Source organism: Capricornis sumatraensis, chromosome X, assembly GCF_032405125.1.
Source record: "Capricornis sumatraensis isolate serow.1 chromosome X, serow.2, whole genome shotgun sequence".
Classification (NCBI taxonomy): domain Eukaryota; kingdom Metazoa; phylum Chordata; class Mammalia; order Artiodactyla; family Bovidae; genus Capricornis; species Capricornis sumatraensis.
Window position 1 is genome coordinate 55925110 of NC_091092.1, and position 25348 is coordinate 55950457.

At 43.0% G+C, this 25348-nt stretch overlaps 1 protein-coding gene and 1 non-coding gene across 2 annotated transcripts in view; both read left to right on the forward strand.

Moving 5' to 3' along the window:
• Window positions 1–18699, forward strand: part of AFF2 (ALF transcription elongation factor 2) — a 387822-nt gene extending 369123 nt beyond the window's left edge. Inside the window, exons 18-22 of the mRNA XM_068963139.1 lie at window positions 3315–3386; window positions 4976–5069; window positions 7798–7850; window positions 14096–14286; window positions 18578–18699. Of these exons, the coding sequence (XP_068819240.1) occupies window positions 3315–3386; window positions 4976–5069; window positions 7798–7850; window positions 14096–14286; window positions 18578–18699 (532 nt within the window). The remainder of the gene's footprint in view (window positions 1–3314; window positions 3387–4975; window positions 5070–7797; window positions 7851–14095; window positions 14287–18577) is intronic.
• On the forward strand, window positions 14708–14780 carry TRNAG-UCC (transfer RNA glycine (anticodon UCC)). The gene has a single exon. It is a non-coding gene; the product is annotated as a tRNA-Gly (tRNA).
• Window positions 18700–25348: the final 6649 nt, after the last annotated feature.

Here is a 25348-nt window from a genome sequence, read left to right on the forward strand (position 1 = left end):
TTCACCTGATAGGCCCTTATATCCCAGGCACCTCTGACTCGATTAGCTGACAATGCCAGGCCTGCTTTTTATTGTGTTCTTGCATCTGCAATAAACCATTACAAATCTGAAGACACTTGTACCTAAACCTTCAGACAGGCATCAGACTGAAGCATGCATATTTTTTTGAGGAAAGCACTTGAAAAGATCAAAAGAATGGGGACCATTATAAAGAAGAAGGGGGAAAAAAAAAACTATGATTACATAGACTCGTAAGATTTAGTTAAAGCCACCGAAGTAGGGAAAGGATGAGGAAAGTTCCAGCCTTGCTCTGCCAGCCCAGGCAGCCATCTTTGGTTTTCACTGCTCTGACAAGCATATAAAGTATCTCTCAGACATACTTTATGTGAAAGCTGCCACTGCCATTTGTAGCTTTTAAGGGGAAATTGATTTCTCAGTGTCTATCCAAGGCTGCCTGCAGTTTTCAAAGATGTACAAGATGAAAATCCTGGCAAAAAATGAGGAATCAAATTGGAAGGGAAACTTTAATGAATAAACAAGAAGAAAAGCTTCACCTTCTATTTTAACACAAACACATTTTAAGGCACTTTTAAATTAAGAAGGAAATGTAAAAATGTTAGCACAGGCTTCCCTTGTAGCTCAGTTGGTAAAAGAATCTGCATGCAATGTAGGAGTCCTGGGTTCAATTCCTGGGTTGGGAAGATCCCATGGAGAAGGGGATGGCAACCCACTCCAGTATTCTTGCCTGGAGAATCCCAGGGACAGAGGAGCCTGGCAGGCTACAGTCCATGGGGTCACAAGAGTCGGGCACGACATAACCACTAAACCATAATGTTACCACACACAAAATTATGGTGAACTGGACCTCTTTCATGCTGATGGTGGGAATGGAAATTGATCCTTGTAAATTGAGGGAAATTTGGCATCATGTAGGAAAACCTATACAAGTGAGCATTCATATCTTTGAAGCCACTAATTCTAGAAATCTGAACTTACTGTACTGAAGAAAAGAATTGTAAGAGGAGAATGAGTTATCCATAGAGTGTTCAGTTTGGCCTATGTCATAGCACCCAATTTGAAGGAAAGCAAAACATTGATAACAGAAGGGTAATTAATTACCTCACAGTACTCTCAACAGAATAATTTGCAGCCATTGAAATGCAGCAGTACCATGAAGGGAGATGGGGGGAGATGGAGACCATGTAGATGCACGAAAATGTTTATAATATGGATTATAGACTCACTGCATTTCTGACCATGAAAAGCATGTTTCTGCATGTGGACCAACTTGGAAGGAAAACAAGATCATAACTGTAACTTCACACCCAATTACAGTTACTATATATATATATATATATATATATATATATATATATATATGCACACACACATATTTTTCTTACACATGCACTCAGAATAGAAAAGCAAAACCTCACATTTCATTTTTGGTAAAAATACAATGTGAATCACTGAGTAATACTTATTTCCTTTAGAAAACACTTCTTTTCCCTTTATTATTTACAATTTCTTTTCTTTTTCTCCAAGCAGTTTTTTTTTCCATGATATGATAGTTTACTTCCCCCATAGGGTACATTTTCAGTGGAACCTAGTAAAACTCTATGGATAATTTAGAGATATTCACTTTAAAGGCAGTCTTTTGAAACTCTCTTTTCAGATCATTGTAGACTCACATGCAGTTGTAAGAAATGGCACAGAAAGTTCATGTGTCCCTCTCCCCCCACCTCCCTTCATGGTGCTGTCTAGCATAGCTCTAGTCCAAGATCATGGACACAGACATTGGTACATTCCATCCACCTTGCTCAGATGTCATCAGGTCTTTTATCCCAAAATTTCACCAGTTCTATGCGCAATCCTTTATGTGCCCTCTCTATATATAGAATTATATACTTTCTGCCTAGTGTATGTGTGTGTATAATTTTCTTTGGAGAGAAATTTCAGTTGGGAATAAAATGAACTAAGGCAACTAAGTCTTCTTGCCCATGTAAACAATTGGAACTCCACTATCAAGGCATTTCAACAATGGCTGCAATTAGAGGGTGACTGTAATAAGAACATAGTTTTTAGTAGCAAATTTTATGCTGAAGAGATTTTTATTATACTCTCGTTAATGGTAGAGCACCCTATGTTTTTCAGTGAAGTAATTTTGGTTTCTCTCAGTCTTGGGAATCTGCATTAGAAATATACTTGTGAAAACAGTGGGGCATCACAATGACTGACATTTAAGTGATCCAGCTGTCAAACACAGATTTATGACATCATAAAAACTCTTTTTGCTTAATGTGGCAACAACAGGAGGGACTCACAGCAAGTGCATGAGTCCTTTTGTCAGAAAATGTTCATTGGACAGAACTGTGGCAGTAATTGGGAGAGCAGGGTGATAGGGGGCATGGTGTTCTGGGGAGGCTGCTGAAAGTGTGGGCTCACCAATGCCTTGTCATGATGAAGAGCTAGTCCAGGCTGCCTGAACATCTTCAGCTTCCTTCTGCAACAGTGAACTTGCTACTTATTCCACCACGAGTTCCTGTGAAATTGCATTATAGCTCAGACAATGATTTTATGCAATGAATTGATTTTCAAGAGTCTAAATGCCCAGAATGGAATGTGCTCAGCTCAAAGAACAAAAATGGGAACTACTCAACCTTTGATTGCCCTGGTGTGGAATGGTAACTATTAAAGAGAATGGAAAGACAAACTATGCAAGCACCATAAATTAGGGGTGCTCAGACCTTCACCTGCTGTGAAATTGACCACCCTTAAAAAAACAAAACCACTTCCTACAGGAATATATTCCACACCTGAGCCATTAGAAAAGCCCTTTATAACTGTGTTGGAGGCCCCCCCACCGCCATGCTCGTGTCAGACATCATTGTGTGATTGTTTACCTCAGGTGTCAAAAACTCAACTGAGACTGACATTTGTGTCCACCTCTTGTGGAAAGCTAATAATATTGTTTAGCTGGACTATTCTTAGAAACATTATTTTTTCAGCACTTATACACAGGTGAAACCCACAGTAATTCCACAGCACAGCACTGTTCTAGAGCATGGGCTCTAAATATAACTGGCTTCTCCAGAGTGAGCTTCCATTGGTCACACCAGTGCTATTGTGACACACTGTGGTCATCGTTTTGTGAATGTTTTCAGGAAAGCACTCTTTTGCCCACATGGCTTTCTCAGTCCTTCTGCCAGAGCCAATGTGGGCCCAGCTCATTCGAGTGATGACAACACCAATGGTGTTGGGGCTTTATGAAGGGTCAGACAGATTCCATTTGAGCTTGTCCTTTCTCTTCAAAGGTATGCCATGAGGCTGAAGAATTTTGCAAGCCCCCTAGCTTCAGATGGGGACAAAAAGCTGGCTGTACTATGGTAAGTCTCATGGAGGTGACCAGGAAATAGCTGAAATGTCGCAGAAAGATTTGAAAGCTCAACTTAAGCTGCTTAAGTCATTATTCCTGTTTTCTGCTAAACTCTGAAAAATTAACTAATGGATTTCTTCAGTTGCTGACTAAACATCTACTCTCCACATTTACACTCTTATCAAGATGGAATTTTAATGCTTATCCTTTCTTTAAAAAAATAAAGCCACATAAAATTTATTTTCTTGCAGTTCTGAAGGTCAGAAGTCTGAAGTGTGTTTCACTAGGCTAAAATCAGGGCGTCAACATGGCTGCTTTCCTCCCAGTGGCTCTAGGGAGAATCCACTTCCGCCTTTTCCAGAGGAGGTCTGCATTCCTGGGCTTAGGGCCTCTTCCTCCATCAAGAAGTCAGCAATGTATCTTAACATGTCTCCCTGACTTTGACCTTCTGCCTCCTTTTTCCATCTTTGGTGAACCCTTTTTCTTTTTTTTAAATGTTACTGAAATATCATTGATATACACTGGTGTGTTAATTTCTAGCGTACAGCAAAGTGACAGTTCAGTTCAGTAGTTCAGTTGTATCTGACTTTGTGATCCCATGGACTGCAGCATGCCAGGTTTCCTTGTCCAACACCAACTCCCAGAGCTTGTTCAAACTCATGTCCATCGAGTCAGTGATGCCATCCAACCATCTCATCCTCTGTTGTCCCCTTCTCATCCTGCCTTCAATCTTTCCCAGCATCAGGGTCAGTTCTTTGAATCAGGTGGCCAAAGTTTTGGAGTTTCAACTTCATCATCAGTCCTTGCAATGAATATTCAGGACTGATTTCCTTTAGGACTGACAGGTTTGATCTCCTTGCAGTCCAAGGGACTCTCAAGAGTCTTCTCCAACACCACAGTTCAAAAGCATCAATTCTCCAGCACTCAACTTTTTTATAGTCCAACTCACATCCATATATAACTACTGGAAAAAAACATAGTTTGACTAAACGGACCTTTGTCAACAAAGTAATGTCTCTGCTTTTTAATATGCTGTCTAGGTTTGTCTTAGCTTTTCTTCCAAGGAGCAAGTGTCTTTAATTTCATGACTGCAGTAACCATCTGCAGTGATTTTGGACCCCAAGCAAATAAAGTCTCTCACTGTTTTCACTGTTTCCCCATCTATTTGCCATGAAGTGATGGGACTGGTGCCATGATCTTAGTTTTCTGAATGTTGAGTTTTAAGCCAGCTTTTTCACTCTCCTCTTTGACGTTCATCAAGAGGCTCTTTAATTCTTCTTCACTTTCTGCCCTAAGGGTGGTGTCATCTGTGTATCTGAGGTTATTTATATTTCTCCCGCAATCTTGATTCCAGCTTGTGTGACTCAGTTATACATATATATTCTCTTTCATATTCTTTTCCATTATGGTTCATGGTTTATCACATACTGTTGAATATAGTTCCCTGTACTATGCTTATTCCTTCTTTTTAAAAAATTTTCTTTTTTTACTTATGTTCCTCGGTAACCATAGGAGAGGTGCTACGGATGGGAGTTGTATTTTAATGAATAGGTCTGAGGAAATGTTGGCATTAATGTGCTCCTTTCCCCATCATCACAGCTACCGATGCCTGTCACTTCTCTACCTAAGGATGTTCAAACTGAAGAAGGACCACGCCATGAAGTACTCCAGATCACTGATGGAATATTTTAAGGTAATCCTTATTTTGTGTAATTTATAGGTCCTGGGTGATTAAATCACTAATGAGACATGGCAGGCATGTTATGAAATGTTACGGTTGTCACAATCGAAGGCTAAACTTTCCGCATCCTGGCCGTCCATGGCTGTCTCACTTCTCCTTTGGAGTTCAGCAGAGAGCTTGGGTTTGATCCAGTTCCAGGGAGAGAAGGTACCATAGTTCAATCCCCTGATGATGCTCTGGAGTGAACAAATGGGCCTGGGCACCTTCCTGGGTCCAGTCAGGATGGTGATCCCTTCTGCCTGCACTGTGGACTGCCTGCAGAACATGGCTCATGTTACATGAGATGCCAGCCTAGAAATTTCTCAGCAGTGAGAGAAGTCACCACAGCCACCCTGGGCTCTGAGGGCACAGCCACACCCCCAGGGGCCCTTTGGCCATGGGGAGTGTTGAAGATAGTGGTTGCAGTTGAAGACAACTGATAACTTTGGCTGTCAAAATAAACCAACAATAAATAAACAAACTCATCCTCTAGGGAGCTGGTGTTTTTGATTTGCAAGAAAAATGAAATATTTGAACCACAAGATGCAATGCCAAGACATGGGAACAAGCCCAGATAAAAATGGCAAGCCTGGAGCTGGGCCTGGCAACTATGCCGGGTGTCATTGGCTGAGGCTCCGTGGGCCCTCTTCTTTCCACCCGTCAATGCTGATAGTATGTTAGAGTTGAGGGCTCAAGGTTGCTCTTGGGCAGGTCTTGAAGGAAAAGGATAATTTTATTTATTTACTCATATTATTTTTTGCCAAGTGCGTCAGCTGACAGGGCTCAGTTGCATCAAAGCAGTTGTTTGAAATGAATCAAATCCTGACCTTACCTCAGACGTTCAAAGCCAGTGGGTAGGGGTGCGGGATTATGTGGGAATGCCCACTCAGTTAGGAAAAGAGCAGCTCTCATGTGGTGTGGCCATCATAAAGCTAGTGCTTGTGAATGCAGTCAAATGCAGCAGCTGCCCCTGACCGTGTGTCTACAGTCTCCACCTGGGCTCTGTTAAGGCGTCTTGATGCTGGTGGTCTGGGACAGGGCCTAAGAATGGGCATTTTGAACAAGTCCCTGAGCGATGCTGATGCTGGTCCTTTGGGGGCACTCTGAGCCACAGCCCTGGCCTCCATTCTCTGTGGCCTGTTCTGCGCCGTGTTCACTGCACTGCAAAATACCAAACTGATGTTAAGTAACTCACTCCTCTGGCAGAGCGTTGAGCTTCTTTGAGGTTCAAAACGGGAAGCTCCCACCTGCTGAGGTCATTCTAACGAGCTGATCTTTTACTAGTGAGACGGTGCTGAGTGTCAGGATTTCCCATGCTCCACAAGTGTACAGTCATGAAAACAGAGGAGGCCCATTCTTTTCTTAAAATGGATTGTGTTGAAGTGTAGTTGATATACAGTGTTGTGTTGATTTCCGCTGCACAGCAAAGTGATTCAGTTATACACATATATACATTCTTTTTCATGTTCTTTTTCCATTCTGGTTTATAGGAGGATATTGAATATAGTTAGTTCCCTGTGCTAAACAGTAGGACCTTGTTGTTTATCCATCTTATTTATAATAGTTTACCTCTGCTAATTCCAAACTCCTATTCCTTCTCTTCCCCAACACCCTCCCCCTTGACAATCACAAGTCTATTCTCTATGTCTGTGAGTCTATTTCTAGTCCTTAGATATGTTCATTTCTGTCATTTTAGATTCCACATATAAGAGATGTGATATGGTGTTTGTTTTTCTCTTTCTGACTTACTTCACTTAGTATGATGTTGATCCCTAGGTCCATCCATGTTGCTGCCAATGGCTGAGTCATAATTCATTGTATATATGTACCACATCTTCTTTATTCATTCCTCTGTCAATGAACATTTAGGTGTGTTTCCATGTCTTGACTACTGCAAATAGTGCTGCTGTGAATATAGGGATGGATGTATCTTTTCAAATTAGATGTTTTTCCTGATATATGCCCCAAAATGGGATTGCTGGATCATATGGCCATTCTATTCTTCGTTTTTTTAAGGCACCTCCATACTGTTCTCCATAGTGGCTGCACCAATTTACATTTCCACCAGCAGTGTAGGAGGGTTCCCTTTTCAAGGAGGCCCATTCTTTAAACCGGAGGGAAAAGAATGTTTAGCATTCCACTGTGGGGCAGCCCTGGGCCGGTTACACTGCTCAACAGGGAAAAGCATCAGCCATGAGGATATGCATGTGATGATAGCAAATCCAGGTGATACAGACACACACACAAAGGCTGCTTGGTTCTGGCCAGTTCCTGGGATTTTAGAAATGACAAGCCAACTTGCATCCCAGGGAAAAAGTTTGCAACTGGAGCTAAAGGTGAAAAGCTTGTCTGTACTCTGAAGAGCTTGTTTTGCAGAATAAATTTCAGATGAGGATAATTAAACCACTTCTTGGAGAACTGAGTCTGATTTCACTGGGCCTTTTAGTATATAAGATCTTTCATCAAGTGACTTTCATGGTCCTGATTGGAGCCCACTAATTATCCTAACCAGCTATTTTCATCGAGTGTGCATCATGGTGTGCTGACGTGCACATACATCCCAGCTCTGCTAACGAAACAGGAGGCATCCCAAAATGCTGCAATCAATATTAATGTACTCTAAATCACACTTCCATCTGTTTCTGAATTAATAAAACACAAAATAGATGTCCTCATTTCCCTCTCTGTTTTTCTCTTTTAGCAAAATGCTTCAAAAGTCGCTCAGATACCATCTCCATGGGTAGGCAATGGAAAGTAAGTATCTTCTGAAAATTGCTTTTTCATGAAAATTAGTCATTGAATAGACCCCAAATATTTGGTATTGACAAGCCAGGCACAAAGGTTAATTCTGAGATTACAGTAATTTGGGTGCACACAAAATTCTAGTCAGGTTTCTGCTAATGGTAGGACAGAAAATTTTAACATGATGTGATTCCAAATTTCTTTCACTATTTGATCTTTAAGCCAAATGACGGCCATAAAAATATCAGTTAATGAGATGGCAAGCACCATGCCATTTCGGGGAGGCAGGGTAGAGTTACCTCCACTGCAGTGATTTTTCAATGATTCACTCAGTAATGAAAGACCAATGAAATATTCATTGATATATGGTAAGTGCTTTAATAAAACCGAAGGCATAATAGTGCTGAAAATGTGAAGGCACTTCGTCAGCCAATTATCTGAGCCTTCACGATGATTTTTATATTAATACTAAAATACTCTGCCCTAAAATATAAAAGCATCTACTATACTGCCGGCCTGAGGCTCAATGAACTCACCCACTCCACAGCTGTCCTTAGAGCCGTATCTGCTTGGAACAGCTCAGCCCTCCAGCAGCAGGGTGGGAGCTGGTAAACCAGTTGACCCAGGCTCAAGGCTGCCCTCAGTTCCCAGGATGAAAGTTAAGAGAGCCCCTTCTCTCTGCAATGAAAGGCCAGACCCAATGACATTGGAGCCTCCTCTGAAGAGAGGTTCCTTTTCAGAGGGCAATTCAGAATCCTAGTTCTGTCTCAGCCCTGAACTAGCTATGTGCCCAAACTTACCTGAGCATTCGTTTCTCCTGAGTCCAATACCTCTCTGACCACTGCAAGCCCACTTCCCACCAGTAGATGTATTCTTTTGAAAAGAGCTGCTTTTCCCCCATTTTTCACCACTTCAAAAATTCTTATGTCTCTGATCAAAACACTTTCTTGAACAGTGAAATAGTCTCCTTTGCCGCTTTATAAATATCTACAAAGCACACTCCTAAAGGAGTGAAACTGTGAACTCTAAGATCATAAAAAAACATTCAGAATGAGGGAAGAGATCCATTAAAAACTATGCGACAACTCAATTACTGTATTGAAAGGAAGTACCGTTTAAATTGTTGAATTAGGTCTCTCTCTTATATTAACGGACAAAAGCGAGACCACAGGCCCAGAGAAAGCTGTTTTCTCTGAACACGGAGTAAAGCAAGGGCAAATTCAGGTAAGCACCCATTCAAGAATCACTGGGAAAAAGTTTTTTAATTCTGCAGTGAAAGAACTCAAACACATTCTAAGCTTGTGAAGTCACATTAAAAGCCTCCTGAAATGATTTTTTAAAGCAGCTTCTATCTGAAGAAAGCACACTCCCTTTGGTAGGTCAGAGAGCTTTTGAATGAGGCAACTCAAAACGGTTGCCCAGGGGTTACAGCCCATTCATTCAGCACATACTTTGGGTGCATTTCCCTATGAGAGGCTGGGGATGCACTGAATGCCAAAGGCTCCCTGTACTCCAGAAGCACATGGTCCAGTGGCAGGAGGGGACAGATCTGAACAAAGTTCTGTGGACACCCAAGAAAAAGAGAGCTTGGGCCTCCCTGGGTGGCCAAGGAGGGCTTCTTTGTCTGCTAGCAACACTATAGCCTGCATCCCCCAGTGGATGAGGATGATTGGCCCTGCACCAGACCTCTCACGATCCTTCCAGAAGAAGCCTCCCCTGACCCTGACTGTGAAGACAGTGCAAAGAATAAGTTGGAAGGAGAAGAAAAACCTATTCGAGATAGAGCAGGGGTCAGCAAATCTTTGCTGCAGAGGGCCAGATAATACACATTTGGGGCTTTGCCAGTCCAGAAAAAACTGAGGTTGTTATGTAAAAAGAATATGAGAGAAAACAAGTTTCCATAAAAATCTTACTGATGAAATTCAGGATATAATAGCAGTTTTAGAATACAAGTCTGTTAAGGAAAAGAAAGGAATTTTGCAAAAATAGAATTTTGTGTTCTTGGGTTCAAATATAGTATTCTCATTTATCAAATTGATTGCATATGTTCATCTTTTCAAAACATTTGTAGTTCACAGGCCATGCAGAAACAGGAGGTGCACCAGGGCTTTCAGTCCCAATAGAGTGTCATGGTAACCACATCGTGGAGATGCTAAAAAAGGGAGGGGCAGCAGTCTCAGATGTCACCCAGAGAGAATAAAAAAGAAGGCTATGAAAGGAGGAAAGAACAAGGCCATTTGAGGCCTTTAGAAAGAGCTGTTTCAGTACACTGGGGGCCTTGGGTGCTATATCGAAAGGGTCGGAAGAAAATAAATATTGCCCCTTGTTGGGGACATTGGCCAATAAAAGGACTGCAAAGAGTTTGGTTGTCACTGGAGGGAACATTTCTATCAAGCAAAACTTCTTCCCAAGCTTAGGGCAGGCTGTGCCTGTACAAACATGGGAAGAGCCCGAGGAGAGTGGTAGGAACAAGCCAACATGGACTCAAGGGTGAGGCTCCAGGTGGACAGCCACATCAAGGGAAACCTAGTAGAGGGAAGGTAGGACTTGGAGGTAAGTTAGCAAAATGGAAGGGAAATGGACTTTGCAGGAAAACAGACCTCTCAAATCCCAGCTCTTTGACCATCTGCTGTGTGGCTCTCAAAAAAGGAACTGATCTTTTCTGAGCCCTGTTGTTATCTGTGAAACAGTGACAGCAGAAACTCACCCAGAGAGTTGTCATGAGGCTTAGAGATAAAAATCAGTGAAGCCCAGAGCACCATGCTTGGTGCACAGCAACTTTAACAAATAGCGGTTGCTGCCACTGCCATGTTTTGTTATCATTATTACCTTTTTAAGTTGGAAAACATAAGTGATCTTGCCCCTAGAACTCCCACAGCTCTTGGTCTACACGTCACTTTTGGCACTTATCCTAGTTTCCCAGAAATTAATGGATTCTTCTCCCCATTAGACTGTTTGCTCTTTTCAATAAGGAATTGTTCATTCTTTAATTCATCAAAGATTTATTGCCTGCCTACTGTGTATGAAACACTCTTCCAGGCACTTTACCAAAGTATTTATCCCCTATCCGTGTGCTGCTCTACATTATTTTTCTTCCCTCTCCAGAGCACCTCATACGTAGTGGATACCATATAACAACAGAGGGATAGCTGGAAGGCACTCCATTCACTTATCTCACTGGTATTAAGTACATGTTATGTATACCAGGCACCATTCTATATGCTGGGAATGGCACTGGATGAAATAGACAGGAATTCCTGTCTATTTCACATTCTTTCAGAAGAAAAAGACAGTAGAAAAAGAATGAATATGCTAAATGATAAACGTCATAGAGGAGATTAAAACAAGGAAGGGGAACAGAAAGGGCTGCTTGGAGGAGGATCCTCAATAGGGACATTAGGGAAGGATGATGAGAGAATGAGCTATGCAGATCCATGGGGGAAGTGCATTCCAAGCAGCCAGACACCACCACCTTCTTAGATAGGGGCGTGGCTAGTGACTACCAGGGGCAGCAGGGGGCGAGTGTGGCTGGGAGGCAAGAGAGGATGGTGGGAATCTAGAGTGCTCACGCTATGGGTGGTGGAAGCCTGTGCTGGTGTGTGCACACTTATGGCCATGTGCCGTGGACATGAAGAAAAGCATAAAATCTGAAGCAGATCCACAGAGGGAGAGCTCAAGAATGAAGCCCCAGCTGTGGGGAGAGCCAAGGTGGAGCTGAAGGCACACTAAGAGGAGCACTGCAGCAGCCCTTCCAGCCAGAGGAGCGCTGTCTCAGGCAGGCTTGGATTGGTGGATTTCACGTGTATGATGTGGTGTTCTGGGAGTTCAGGCATTCTCCACACCAGATAGCTCACGGAGCCTCGTGTTAGGTCAGTCATGACCAAAGGCAAAGCATGCCCTCATTCTCCTTGCCTCCACCACTGATTATTTAAAAGAAAGCACCAAGTAGAAAGGAAAGAAAGCTCCTCACTAGCTCCTCAATGTTATAAACTGAAAAGGCCTTTTCAGGAAATAAGAGATAAACAAAGGTGATGTGTTTCCCCTTGGGATTTCTGGGCAGAGTTGGAAATCATTGAATCCAGCCTTTTCTTGCAGTCCATAAAGGCTTCAGCAAGGGGAGGGGCTCAGGAGCCCCAAGCTGGAGTCTCGATCCCTGGGATTCCAGAACTTTTCAAGCACCACTTGGTCCCCGTCTCAACGTTTGTGACACTGACACCTTTATAATCTTCTCTAGAGATTACAAATGAGGATGGTTTCCTTTCTTGCTGTAAATTGACATTTAAGGATTAATGACCACCACTGGGATGGGGACAGGGGAGAGACTGCTGCTGCTGCTGCTGCTGCTGTGTCGCTTCAGTCGTGTCCGACTCTGTGCGACCTCATAGACGGCAGCCCACCAGGCTCCCCTGTCCCTGGGATTCTCCAGGCAAGAACACTGGAGTGGGTTGCCATTTCCTTCTCCAATGCATGAAAGTGAAAAGTGAAAGTGAAGTCACTCAGTCGTGTCCGACTCCTAGAGACCCCATGGACTGCAGCCTACCAGGCTCCTCCATCCATGGGATTTTCCAGGCAAGAGTACTGGAGTGGGGTTCCATTGCCTTCTCTGAGGGGAGAGACTAAATAATAGCATTTCCAACCTGCCATGAAAAAAAAAAAATCCAGCATTCACTGCTTTTATGTTAACCTTCTGTGCCCAGGTCCCTGAGTTTAACGATCCCCCTGTCCCTACCCTACCTTGAAAATAAATCTTTACATCAAGAAGTATCACACATCTCAGAGGTTATAAACAGAGCAGGCAAACCTTCACACCCTCTTACATCACACAAGTGCAGAGCAATTGTGGGGATTCACTTTAACCCTCATACTAGAACATAACAGAAGATATACTCTGTTTGTAGAAGTGGACCAAAGCTCTCATGAGGCACAGCCTGTGTGAATCTCAGGTGACCGTATCAGTTCAATTGCTCCCAGACTGAGTCATCCCCACTTCAGCATTTTGGTACATGGGGATAGCTGTTCCCCCAAATCCTCTATGGGTGCCTGTCAGGGTGCACATGCGTTCTAGGAGCAGGTTGGCTCTGAGGAATACAGCCACCCTGGAATGTAGTTGGCAACAAGTGGCTGGTAAAGGGGAGGGAGAGTGAGAGAAGGTTCCTGATGATGGGAGGAGTGTGTTTGGAGGAAGAAGGAGTCCCAGAAACAGCTTTCTCCCATTTCTGTTACTCCCCCAAATGATCAGTCATAATAAAGTGTTCATTATACTGGGCATTCAAAGCCTGGTTGAAAGAAGATGGGGAGAGCTGAGATGTATATTGACCTGGCTGGTAGGCACAGGCAGCAACCCAGGCTTTAGGACCTAAGTCCTCGCCTTCCATGCAAAGTGCAGCCAGCAGGTGACTTCTTCTTACTGATATTAAAGAATTAAACAAAAATCTACCTCCAAACAATGATACTGCCCAAAGTAGGAATTTCCAAGACATTTCTTTATAAGCCAGTCTGCAGGTGAACTGTCAGCAATTAACAGCCATCCTGTAGCAGGTCTTAAAGAATCCTAAAGTGATATTCAGAATCTTACTTATTTCCAGCTTCCCTACTACTGCTCCTTGGGGGCCTTTTAAGGATCATACTTTGCTTATTGTGGTGACTGTATTTGGAGCAAACTGTCACCCTGGTTTCCACAAAACATTTTGATAACAGACCAATATAGCACATCAAGTTTTTCTAAGTGCCAATATCCATTCTGGCAGCAGGTAGAGAAAGCATCGTAACTCTGAGCTAATTCTTTCTCTGGAACATCAAAAGACTTGTTATATGTATTCAAAGTAAAAGCTACATTTGTGGGTAGAATTAATGCCAGAGAAAGATTCACCCAGCTCTCTCTCTGGTATTTTAAAACAAAGTAGCAACATGCACAGAGTCATCAATGGTTGCCAAAGGCAGTCAGACTTCTGTGTTTAAAGTTAGAAAAGGAGAAGGATGGCTCTTTCTACAGCCTGGCACTGTAGCCCTGGGTGGGTTGGTCTGATGAGGCAGGAACAGTGGGGAGGGGTAAAACTACTGTGTGGGTGAAAGCTGTAGGGTGTCCTCTGAGAAGAGCTGGTGGGACGCGAGAGTAAGCTTCATAGGTGTTCACCATGCCAAGCCTCACTGTGGCAAATCACACCCTCAAGAGGCCCCAGTATGAAGAGGCAGGGCTCAAATGCTATTGTCACTCCCCCCTAGCAGCCTAACAAGCCCTGTCTCTTCCCATCCCCCAGGAATACTCCGTCCCCAGTGTCTCTCAACAACGTCTCTCCCATCAATGCGATGGGGAACTGTAACAACGGCCCAGTCACCATCCCACAGCGCATTCACCACATGGCCGCCAGCCACGTCAACATCACAAGCAACGTGTTACGGGGCTATGAACACTGGGACATGGCTGACAAACTGACAAGAGAGAACAAAGGTAAGTATGCTGGGCTGTTCAACTGGTTGCTCACGGGCCATGGTGGATTCAACCTGCTTTGAAGGGCTTGAGTTTCTCATGATGACCTTCTCTTTCTGTTGGTCTAATTTCTAAGGCTAGATGAGGGCAGAGAGGGTGAGATCAGGGTCGACTCAGTGACCAGTTTTTGTGAAGAGTGAAAGATCTAGAATCGAGTTCTCCTTTAAAACTTAAAGCAACATGAATTATGATGTATTGTCAAATGTCTTTTCCAGATTTTCACTCAGTGATAAAGATCAACATAGAGAAACAGAGCAAAGCAAAAAAGAATGATTTGCAAATTAATTGGGATCAAGATACTATTGGCTTTTTTTTTTCTTTAAGACAAGTGAGGTAGCACCACGGCCTTCTACTTTCATTATATTCATCAGCTCCAGGGATTTCCCTGGTGGTCCAGTGGTTGAGACTCTGAGCTTCCAATGCAGGGGGCCCAGGTTCAATCCCTGGTCAGGGAACTAGATCCCATATGCTGCATGGTGCAGCCAAAATATATTTTTAAAAAATTATTGAAGATAATAATCATCAGTTCCAGGGCACTTGATAATGTGGCTTGCATTCAGAAACCAGGGTCAAGGCTCAGCTAGTGTCTTTCACCCACTGACACTTGGGACGAAGGATCAGGGCCCCATTCGTGAGAACACATGAGGTTTGCTGCAAAATAAATGCAGGGAGGACCCTGCTTCACCAGAGGGTGAGTCAGTGGTCCTCCACCACTCATGCTGCATCTGTGACCTTAGCTGCCACCCAGGTTCACCCTGAAGTCTCACTATCCTAATGAAGATAGGAAGTTCAAAGAAATCATACTTTGGCCCTGGCCATTCAGTGGACTTTGATGATTCTGGAGCAGCAGTTAGTGAAAGACCCACTGTAGTTAAGGTGGAGACAGATGTGGGTCTTTCAGATCAGATTGCAAAGAGGTGAGCCGAGTTTTAGAGCAACAGAAACATCTGGCCAGATACAGACAAAAATTCATGGCCCACACACGCTGCTGGCTCCTTCCAGGACATGACATGGTACAAGCTGCATGGAGTGGGCTTGGGTCCCGGCCAGTAACATGGAATTCATGGAATCAGGCTGGGGCTGCAGGCCACTGAGATGCAGAGGGAAGTTCCTATGAGTTACTGGCCCCTTCTCCTGGCTGCATCTCTACTGTGGGATCACTCAGCAGGCTGGGAAACAGTCCCACAGAACTAGAAAGGGTGCAGATTTTGAAGCCTAATCATTTAAGCTTGCATTGTGTCAGTTACTGGCTGGGTGACCTCAGACAGTTACTGAAATCTGTGAGCTACTCCCTAGCTTCCATTTCTATAATGGATATAATGAAGACAGGATGACAATGAAACTGCCCACAAGGATGATAAGAGATGGGTGGAATAAAACAAGATTTGTCAGTCACCTAGCATAAAATATCAGGTGCAAGGTAGAAATCCTACAAATATTTCTTTCTCTTTCCTTATCCCATATGATGACATATAATTCAGATTCTGTGGCTATCAAAGCATATTCCATAATTTGGGACTTCAACCCTCAACCCAACTATTAACACGGAGTCCTGGGGTTATTTGCATGTGTTGGTTTTGTGTGTTCATGCAGCAATTTCTATATGCCAGGCGCTGTACTCTTTGTTTTATCATTTGTCATCTCATTTATCCCCATTTCCTAGATGTAGAAACTGAGGCTCAATGAGGTTCAGAAATTCTCCCATGATATCGCAGCTCATCATATTGAAAGCATAAATTCAGTGGAGAACTGTCAGATTTCAGAGTCTGAACTGTTAACCTACAGGATGCACTGCCCATCTAGAGGGCAGAATTAATCATGCATCCTCAGAAACCTTCAGTGAGTTCTCAGTTATCCGAGTAAGAGACAGTTCTTAACTTGAAATCCAAAGACAACTGGCCCAGACAAGCAGGCCAATCCATGAGTTCTAGAATTAATCATGAAGGCATAACCATCTCAAGTCTTGCCTAGCTTATCTGCCTCCACTCTTCTCTGTCTTATGTTGTACTGGCAACTGGAGGGCAGTTCAGTATTTATGGATTTCCTTCATAACTGCATACATTTTCAAATCTGGTAAAGTAACTCCTTCTAAATTTACTGCAGACCTTTCCAGGAGCTCTGTAGTGGCTGGGCTGATGTTTGAGTGAGATGGTACTTATCTTGTCCTCAGCCCCTGTGTCAGGGAGTTGTTCCAAGTCCCTGCCTACTACTGAGTCAACATGATTCTGTCACTCCACCAGCAGAAATGCACTGCACCCTGCTGGCGTGGTCCAGAGGCTGTTCAGGGACCTGGACAGAGGACTTAGTTTGGAATCTTCTTTTTGCAGCCTTGAGTTTCACACACTTTGTCATTTCTGAGCTGCTCAGAGTGAGGGACTCTTCCCACACCTGTCTTGTCCCCATAGATATGGGGAAACTGAGGCACTTTATTTTGGGGTGAAACTCTCCCTCCACCCAGAGACCACCATGTATGTGCACCTTTTCCCATGCAGTCATGCAGTGGAAATTGCTGAGGTTGGCTGTTCCAGTGGAAGGTCTCCACCCCTGCCCCCCTGTCAGTGTGCCAGTATAGCTGCAGATGGCTCATTGCAGAATATGGGCCAATAGGGCTGATTCTGCCCTCTGGCCTTTGTTCTAGAAGCCCAGTTCCCTATCTTCCCAGCTGCCGACTTGAAGCACTTATTAAAGTGGTGACCTGGGTACCTAGTTAAGAACGCCACCATGGGCTGTGCGTGGAATACCCAAGGGACTTCTCATTCACATTCATTCGACAGCAACTGGGTCCTTTAACATTTCCCTTAATATTGTATTACAGAAGAAAGTATTTTCAATGCCCAAAATAATTCATTCCTTTATCAGCAGAAATTACTTTTATTACATCATACAGGTTAAACAGTATCACATAATCAAATGAACCTGATACATGGAGAAGGAGCCCATATGTTATATATAACATGAAAAATCAATGCATTATTTAGTGAAACACCATCTGCTAAGCAATCAAGCACACATAACCCATGCATGGAAATTGCTTTACAAGAAGGCAGGAGAGCATCGCAACCACTTGAGGGTAGTCTGCAACACCTCCTGCCTCTCCCTCCACAAAGATACCTCATGGCCAGCCAGCATAGGAGCCATTTTGTCATGGACAAGAGCCTGTTTGTCATGGACAAGAGCCTGCTTCTCATGGAGATCGATACAGTGCCAGTCCAATCAATTCAGACATACAGAGGGGAAGCCTAGCTGGTTTCTGAACATCAAAGAATTTTTCCGATATACTCCCCCATCCTACCCCAAAGCAGACAGTCTGAGACTCTGGTCTCACTGCTTAGTGGCAGGGGGTGCTCAGTGCTGTTCCTTGCCTGAGTCAGCTGGCGGGGAATCAGCAAGGCACTCTTACCATCCATGTCCCAGGGGGCCTGGGGACATGCTGTGTGACAGATCCTTACAGGTTATTTTCCTTCCCTAAAGGAATAAGATGAACCAAGTCAGATACCTCCTAGCCAGTGGCTTGGCCTTAGATACTGATGGTGCTAACGGTGGTCCAGGCTCACTGGTTATATCTACATCAAGCCAAGAAACATCAGTGAAGTCATTTCATTTACACAAAAGGAAAAGAGAGTATTTTCAATTGCATAACACAGAGAATGAGAAACAGCTTGGAATCATATACCATTTTCTGTATAAAGACACCTTTCTAACTATAAAGTTATAATACATAAAAATATAAATTCAATATTTTTATAAAATATATTTAGATACATAACTTTATGTGTAGATTTTCAATTTATAAATATTATATATGTTTCTATAAACATATATGTAAATATATAGACAAATATATTATGTGTAATATATGCATATTGTGATATGTGTGTGTGTATCTCACAAACCTCCACAGGATTGTAATGTATTTTTAGAGGTCACAGTCTAAGAAAATGTATAGTAATTTGAAAAAAACTTGCTATGAATTAACAGATTTGAGTGAATTTGTGTTTTCTTAATCACAGTAATACAGACATGATTTATGCTATGGAGTTTGGGGAACTAACAAAAGATTAAAACCATAGTGCTTAATATCCATATGAAGTTTGGATCACCTTGTAGGTACTCTGGAAATTGATGTCTAATGAATGAATGAATGAATGAATGAATGAACCAAGAATAACTCATCCAATGCCCGCGTGCTTGGGGTGCTGCTTATGGCCCTACTGTCATTTAAAGGCCTGACTAAGGTCTGCTCTGTTTTCAGAATTCTTTGGCGATCTGGACACGTTGATGGGGCCCCTGACGCAGCACAGCAGCATGACCAACCTTGTCCGCTACGTTCGCCAGGGACTGTGCTGGCTGCGCATCGATGCCCACTTGTTGTAGTGGCTGCGCCCCCATCTCCAGCCTTGCCACCCACCACGCTACCTCTACCAGAGCGCTGATGGGCACTGGTGGAACTCCACTCATTTGGGAAAGTTCTCTTTGATTATGTTTGTTTTGATGCTTCTTTTGATATCTGTGAAAAACAGAAGTCATTGTAAGTGGACACTACACCTTGAGAGCAGTGTATCTCTTATCACTTAGTCATTTTTCTGTATTTTCTATGCATTTCACAGATCCCACCATCCTTTTGTGCTTGATGGAATGACAGTCCCTATAGTATTTTTTTAGGCCCACACTACCCAAAAGAAAGAATGGAAAGCAATTGTGAGAACAGGTTCCTGAGAAGTGAAACAAAATGTCATATATATATATATATATATGTATACATATATATATGTGTGTGTGTGTGTATGTGTGTGTGTATATATATATATATATATGTCATATGTCATGTATATGTCTATGTATGAACGCAGACACAGAGAACCTGCAAAGATTCAAATTTTCAGCTGTAGCCATTCCCCAAACTGTGCTGTTCTGTCCAGATAAGAACGTATTTCAGAATCCGTTGTTAAACTTTTGTGATTCCCACAGACTCAGTTTTCAGATGAGAATTTTCACTGTTGAAACCCACTGGTTAGATATTTTAGCAACATCAGAAAGTCAAGAGTGTTAAGAAAATTCATGAGCACAGCAGTGCCACTCTGGAACAGTACTCTGGCATGCAGCCAGAGGACTTTTTAGTTAGTATCCCTTTCCTGATTCCCTGTTTGAAAAATGTCAAGGATGAGAAGAAGTGGCAACATTTATATCAACAACTTTAAGGCATCAGCTGGCATAAGTCATTTTGAACTCCATGATTTGAAGCGTAAATCCTCACCCGTGATTCTTTTTGTGTAAAGCTCTCCTTTGAAGGGCAGTTCAGTGGCGCATGCCCTAGTAGCCTAGATGCTACAATCCAGTTTAGAGATGAGAGATGAGAGGGCTCTGGCAACTGTCCAGGGAATGCACACCTCTGCCTCTTTTGCAGTTGATTGGTGGGTCCATAACTGGCAGGACTTTTTTTTTTTTTTTTTACTGTGTTTTGCTCAAATCTCTGGAAACAAAGTCAAGTTCTCACTACTAGAAGTAGTCATATACAGTTTGCTTCCTAATGGCTTTAAAATATGGACTTCCCCAATTATTATCACATTTGCTATTTTACAGAATTTCTTTTTGAGTTCTTTCTGTTTTCTTCTACCTTTCTCTTCCTTTTTCCTTTGTTTCTTTTGATTTTGGCTCATTAGCTTTTGACTGAAATACAATCACTGATTTTATTCAAGTCTATATTATCTTGAATCATTTCCATGAAAATCCCAATGAAAATTCCAAACTCTCTAAGTTGTAGCTAGTCTTTTAACAAAAAATGAGCTGGGGTAGTGCTTCACCCTAGGGTGGTTTTAAAAGAGCTCTGAAGATGGGGAACAGTTCCGTTGATTTGGAGATATTCCAGAGTCACTTGAGACTATCCCCACCCCTTTTGATCCTCTGCATTCATTTTGTGTCCCTAAACATCACAATGTAAATATCATCTTTGGTGTTCCAACCCACTAGAAGAATCCCACACACATGGTAAAAACTATGCATACATTAGTTAGTTCCTTGTAATTACCTGCTGGTATCTAATTCCATGTAGCTTTCATCAGCTGAGTTATTGGATTCTTTTCACTGAGTTATGACCAGATAAATAATAGATACATGCCCGTAAAAGTTGCAAACTTGTATGATTTTTGAAAGCAAGTCATGCAAGTGATAGAAATGGCAAAGGATCCCCTCTACACTCTCACTGTCAAGGTTAGCTATTATCCCCAGTTGCAAAAGAGCCAGATTTGAGCTCCACTCTGGTCATCTTTGAGCTGAAGGCCCTTTGTGGTATTATAAGGGCTGTGGACGTTGTTCTCCAGTGGCTGAGGCCACGTTGTGAAGATGACAGCCGGGAGCATCCAAGCAGCTGACCCAGCACTTTTCATGCCCCCAGTGTGGTTGAGCTGGATGTTGGCAGTCTCAGCATCAAGCCTAACACACACAGATACACACTGACCAATGCAACCCAAGAGAAATCTTTTCTGAACCTCTTAAGTGAGGAGCATGATCCTATGAACGACTCCAGATACCCAAAGTGGGTGTCACTTACACAGATGAAGCTGATGGCTCTGCAGTGACTCAAGGTCTCTGTTTGTTTCCCATGGCTTACCAGGTGGAGTGCCTGACTATGACTATATAATGAAGCCCACTGGTCTGACTTGCATGTTCAACCTAGACCATGATCCTAGACCATCATGGATTTATGAGTAGATTCTTCTTGAAATTCAACCTCCAGGAACTAGACATTAAAATGTAGGGGCAGTTTCCTGGGGATACAAGTATATTGCCTCATGAACGAAAGACTTGTACCTCTAGTTTCAGTGAGTCGTTCTATCTACCTGACACACAACAGGGAGACAGCAGAGCAGCCTGCTTGCTGCCTGACGTGTTACCTCTGGTGGCTGAGTGTAAAGTGTGTCCAGATCAGCAGCACGATGATCAAATCTGACAGGCGAGCTCAGGATCACCACCTGATTATTTAGCAGACCCATTTGTAAAGCAGCTTAGAAACCAATTAAACATGGAGGATGAATTGCCTTCCTCTCCCTGGAGATGAGACATCTTTCAGTTTCCTGATTAAGGATTGTTGCTGTTTTCTAGGCACTCTATTCATCACATTGTAAATGGTGATATGTGTCGTAGGTGTGCAGCATTTTGAGGGACTGAAATAATATTTTGTCAAGTAAATCTCTTCAGTGTACCAGTTTGTGGGAGAGATATGAGACATGTGGGTGGTGGTGAGAGATCCTGCTTGAGACTGTGATGGAGGCTTGATGAGACACATCTCATAGAAAGCACATGGAGTTAGGGTCATGGGCAAAGAAACGGGCAGCTCCACCGAGCAAGCAAGTTCACAAAAGGATCTCAGCCCTGCAAACGGGACCCACATAGGGCCACCACTATGCCTTCACTTGTCACCCAAGCTCCAACCACAGAGAGTCTGACAAGTTTATGTTATGATATTGGCTTGGCTTTGTATTTTAATTAACCTCGGATTTTTTAGTGGTTTTGTCATATTACTGTCTGAGTTCAGTAGGTAGGATTAATTTGAAAAGAGTATACTAGTGTGTTCCTCGGGGTAGAATTTAGCCGTGAGCATGTTGTTAGCCAGCCTGTAGACTGTTAATTACTTAATAATCTCATTGGGAAAATGCTAGTAGTTTTCTATTTGGATGGCAGAATTGGAAAAGCAGATTAGCTGCTGCTAACTTTTCAAAGACTTGAGGTTGGGATGCCTTTTTTCCATGTAATGACATTAAATGATTCAAATCTCTGGTCAATAACCAAGTTGCTCAGTTTGAAACCATTGGCTGAAATGTATTTTGTTGAGTTTCCAAATGGATGAATTTTCCTTTGGACAGCACCTTAGTAGGTGTGTTGGACTGGATCATCATTGGGAAGATACTTGTCCTCTCAATATCTTTCTCAAAGTTATCTAATTTGGATTGTTTTATTGAAATTTGCATCCCAGAGGTTGAAGTTGGAAAATGAAGTTGGAAAGCATTTCTGAAGGCAGAATCGATGTAGATGTGGGGGTGGAGCCCTCACATATTTCTCAGTAGACATGATAAAATTCACCTGCATGAGCTGGCAGGTGGGAGACACCAAACTGGATCACTGGGTAGAACTACTCAGTAAGGCAATGAACTGCTTGCTTAGAGAAGCATCACCCTCCCCATTGAGAAAATGTGTGGTGAGACACTAGCGCTACACAACATTGAATGGATGGGTTGATTCCATGCCCCCAGATTCAGTTCCGTGGGGAAAAAATATGGAGCCCGTTGTCGCTTGCTCTATTGTGCGACTGGCGGACTAAATTCTTCTTCGTCGTCGTTATCGTTGTTGTTGTTGTTGTTGCTGTTGTTGTTCTCATTTCCACTCGCACAGCCTTATTCTCATAATGAAACTCTGATTCATTTGCTCTTTGGTGTTCGCAAACTCCAACAACAGAACTGGTATCTGTATATTGATAATCAGCAATGACCCTGGCAGGAGGCTAATCGGACAGGCTGGTCTCAGACATCGATCCTACCATCTGATATTTTCGGGGAAAGTAAAAGTATGAATTCCCTTTCCGTTCTCCTCCTCACAAGCCTAGAAGCCCCCTTTCCCAAGAGCATCATTTTTCCGTCTGTAATCCATCAACTCAAAGCAAACAGCATTGTGGGGAGGGCTGGGGGGGTGGGGTGGGGGTTAGAGGGTAGGGAAGCCCTTCCAGGCCAGGCTGCAGTTCTTGCCCCTTTCTGCTTCTGACCTGAGATGGTAATGACTCCATCAGGCTCACCATGGGTTTAGGGGACACAGAACTGCTGTTCCGATCCATGATCAATCATCATTCTTCTAAGAGATTGGAGCTTTGCTGTTTCATTAACTGTGCAGTGTAGACTGATGGTGTTTAATAAAAATCATTCAAAATTTCAAACTCTTTTGCCAGTGACCTCAATTTTGTTGGCTCTTCGATTTGTACCAGACTTTGAGGAGGGAAGGGGGAACACAGGAAGCCTGCTGCCAGGCCCCTGGCTCAATGCTGTGAGGAGCACCCCCAGGGCCCACCAGCACTTGCTGGTCAGGTGCCACACGCAGGCCAACTGGGAACCCTCATGAAGAAAGAATGTCCCTGTGGATGCTTGTAGCTGGGACTAGCGTGCTCCTACGAGGGTATCATTATTCTCCAGCCTCTGCAGCATGAAGCCAGCTGCCGGATCAGGTGCTTAATCAGAACTGCAACCTGTTCAGTTATGGCCTGCATCACCCCTGTATCTCAATAGGGGAAACATCTCAGAGCCTAGGGCCCAGCAGGGTGCACAAGGCCAGCCAAATGCGCCCCCCCCCCCAGATGCTGGTGCCCTTCTGTGGTTCTGCTGTACTTGTGACATCAGTGGGAGAGGAGACCTTGGGCAGGAAGCAGCCTTGGGGAGGAAACCCCCAAAGAGGCTGAATTGGTATCATGTTGCCCAGATCCAGAGTTAGCTTCTCCTTTGGTCGCTGAACACGCTACCAGTGATCCATTGCTTAAACATTTAACAAGCTCTCTGAGAACGGAAAGCAGTTGATTTGTAGCATTTGCTAATCACCGTGGTGTAACTGCTCCCACCATAGCCTATTTCCAGCCACGTCACTGAACACAGAGTTGGAAAGAGATAGATGCAAAGTTGGGAGACCAGGCAAACCAGCTCCAACACAGGACTGATTGCAGGCAATCAAAGGGGCTCAGAGTTCACACTTATGTTCTGTGCACACACACGCACACACTTTAATGACAAACTCTTACATCATTTTCAAATATGGGTCAATCTTCTAGGAAATGTGGATAGTCTATGATGAGACCCTGACGGTGTGGGTTTTAAGCTGGAGAGAATGAAGCCTTCTTGAGCCCAAAGCATAGATGCATTGGTGGGAGTATGTGGGTCGTCTCCACATCTGCAAGGTAAAATGGAAGTGAAATAAGTGCTTAGAAAACTCTCATGGTTGGTTAAAAATAAGGATAGGTGAGTATTTTTATTATTTCATTATTATCATTTTATTATTATTAAAATGCCCAAGTAGTACTTCAAACTTGTAAATGTCACTTGGATAAATGATTTACTATTGCTCCTCCTAATGACAGCCTTCATCTAGTTAGGAAACATTAGGCCCTCTGTGGAGAAAGCACAATTCAAAATGCACTGTGTTGTTTTCTTACTATATGGCAACTCAGTAATTCTCCCATCTCCCTGTTGTTTTTCAGAAGGTTTTTGCTTTTGCTATTAGTAATTGAAGTTATTTAGCATATGTTTTAATTTTAAAGTATCTATTTACTATCCTTGCTCTGAAATCAAACTAAAATGTCTCCTGGATCAGTTCCATGATTAATATTTAGAAATTATCTTCCAAAGCAAAACAATTCCCTTTTCTACCCAATATAAAGAAAGCAGTGTCACTAACAAGAAGACATAAAGTGCAGTGTATTTTTCTAAGACAATGAGGTTTTTGTCAAAAACACACACACAAAATCTTTTTTTTCAAATTAGACCTCATCATAAATCAACCGAGAGTAGAACAGAAAGTCTCAAATGACCTGTTCTCCCGGTCCCATGAATCTTCTACAGTTAATAAGAGGTTTGTATCTAGAAAGGTTGAAGAACTTGCTGTAAAATCCTATTTTTCTTTAAACATTTCCATGTTCTGTCTGGGCCTGTGTCCACAGTCAAGTGTTAGCCCTGAAGGATACCCGTATCTTTTATGCATTCTTTCTGGCCCCTCTCTATCTCCCTTGCCTCTGCAGTTCTTTTTGTGACCAGCATGATAACATGGTTGAGCACGGGGTTCTTCAAGCCCCTCATGGTATTCCTGCAACATTTGTCCTGCCTGGGTATGGTCCCATCTGGGTCTGGTTAATTGCTATCACACTCACATGGGGACTTGGCATCCCCCAAGGCCATGGACCAGTTTGCATGGAGACAGAGAGCTAGAAATGTCTTCATCATCATCCGGTGATTTTCTATTTCAAAACCATCCTCATGAATCAATCATATTCACCCACAAA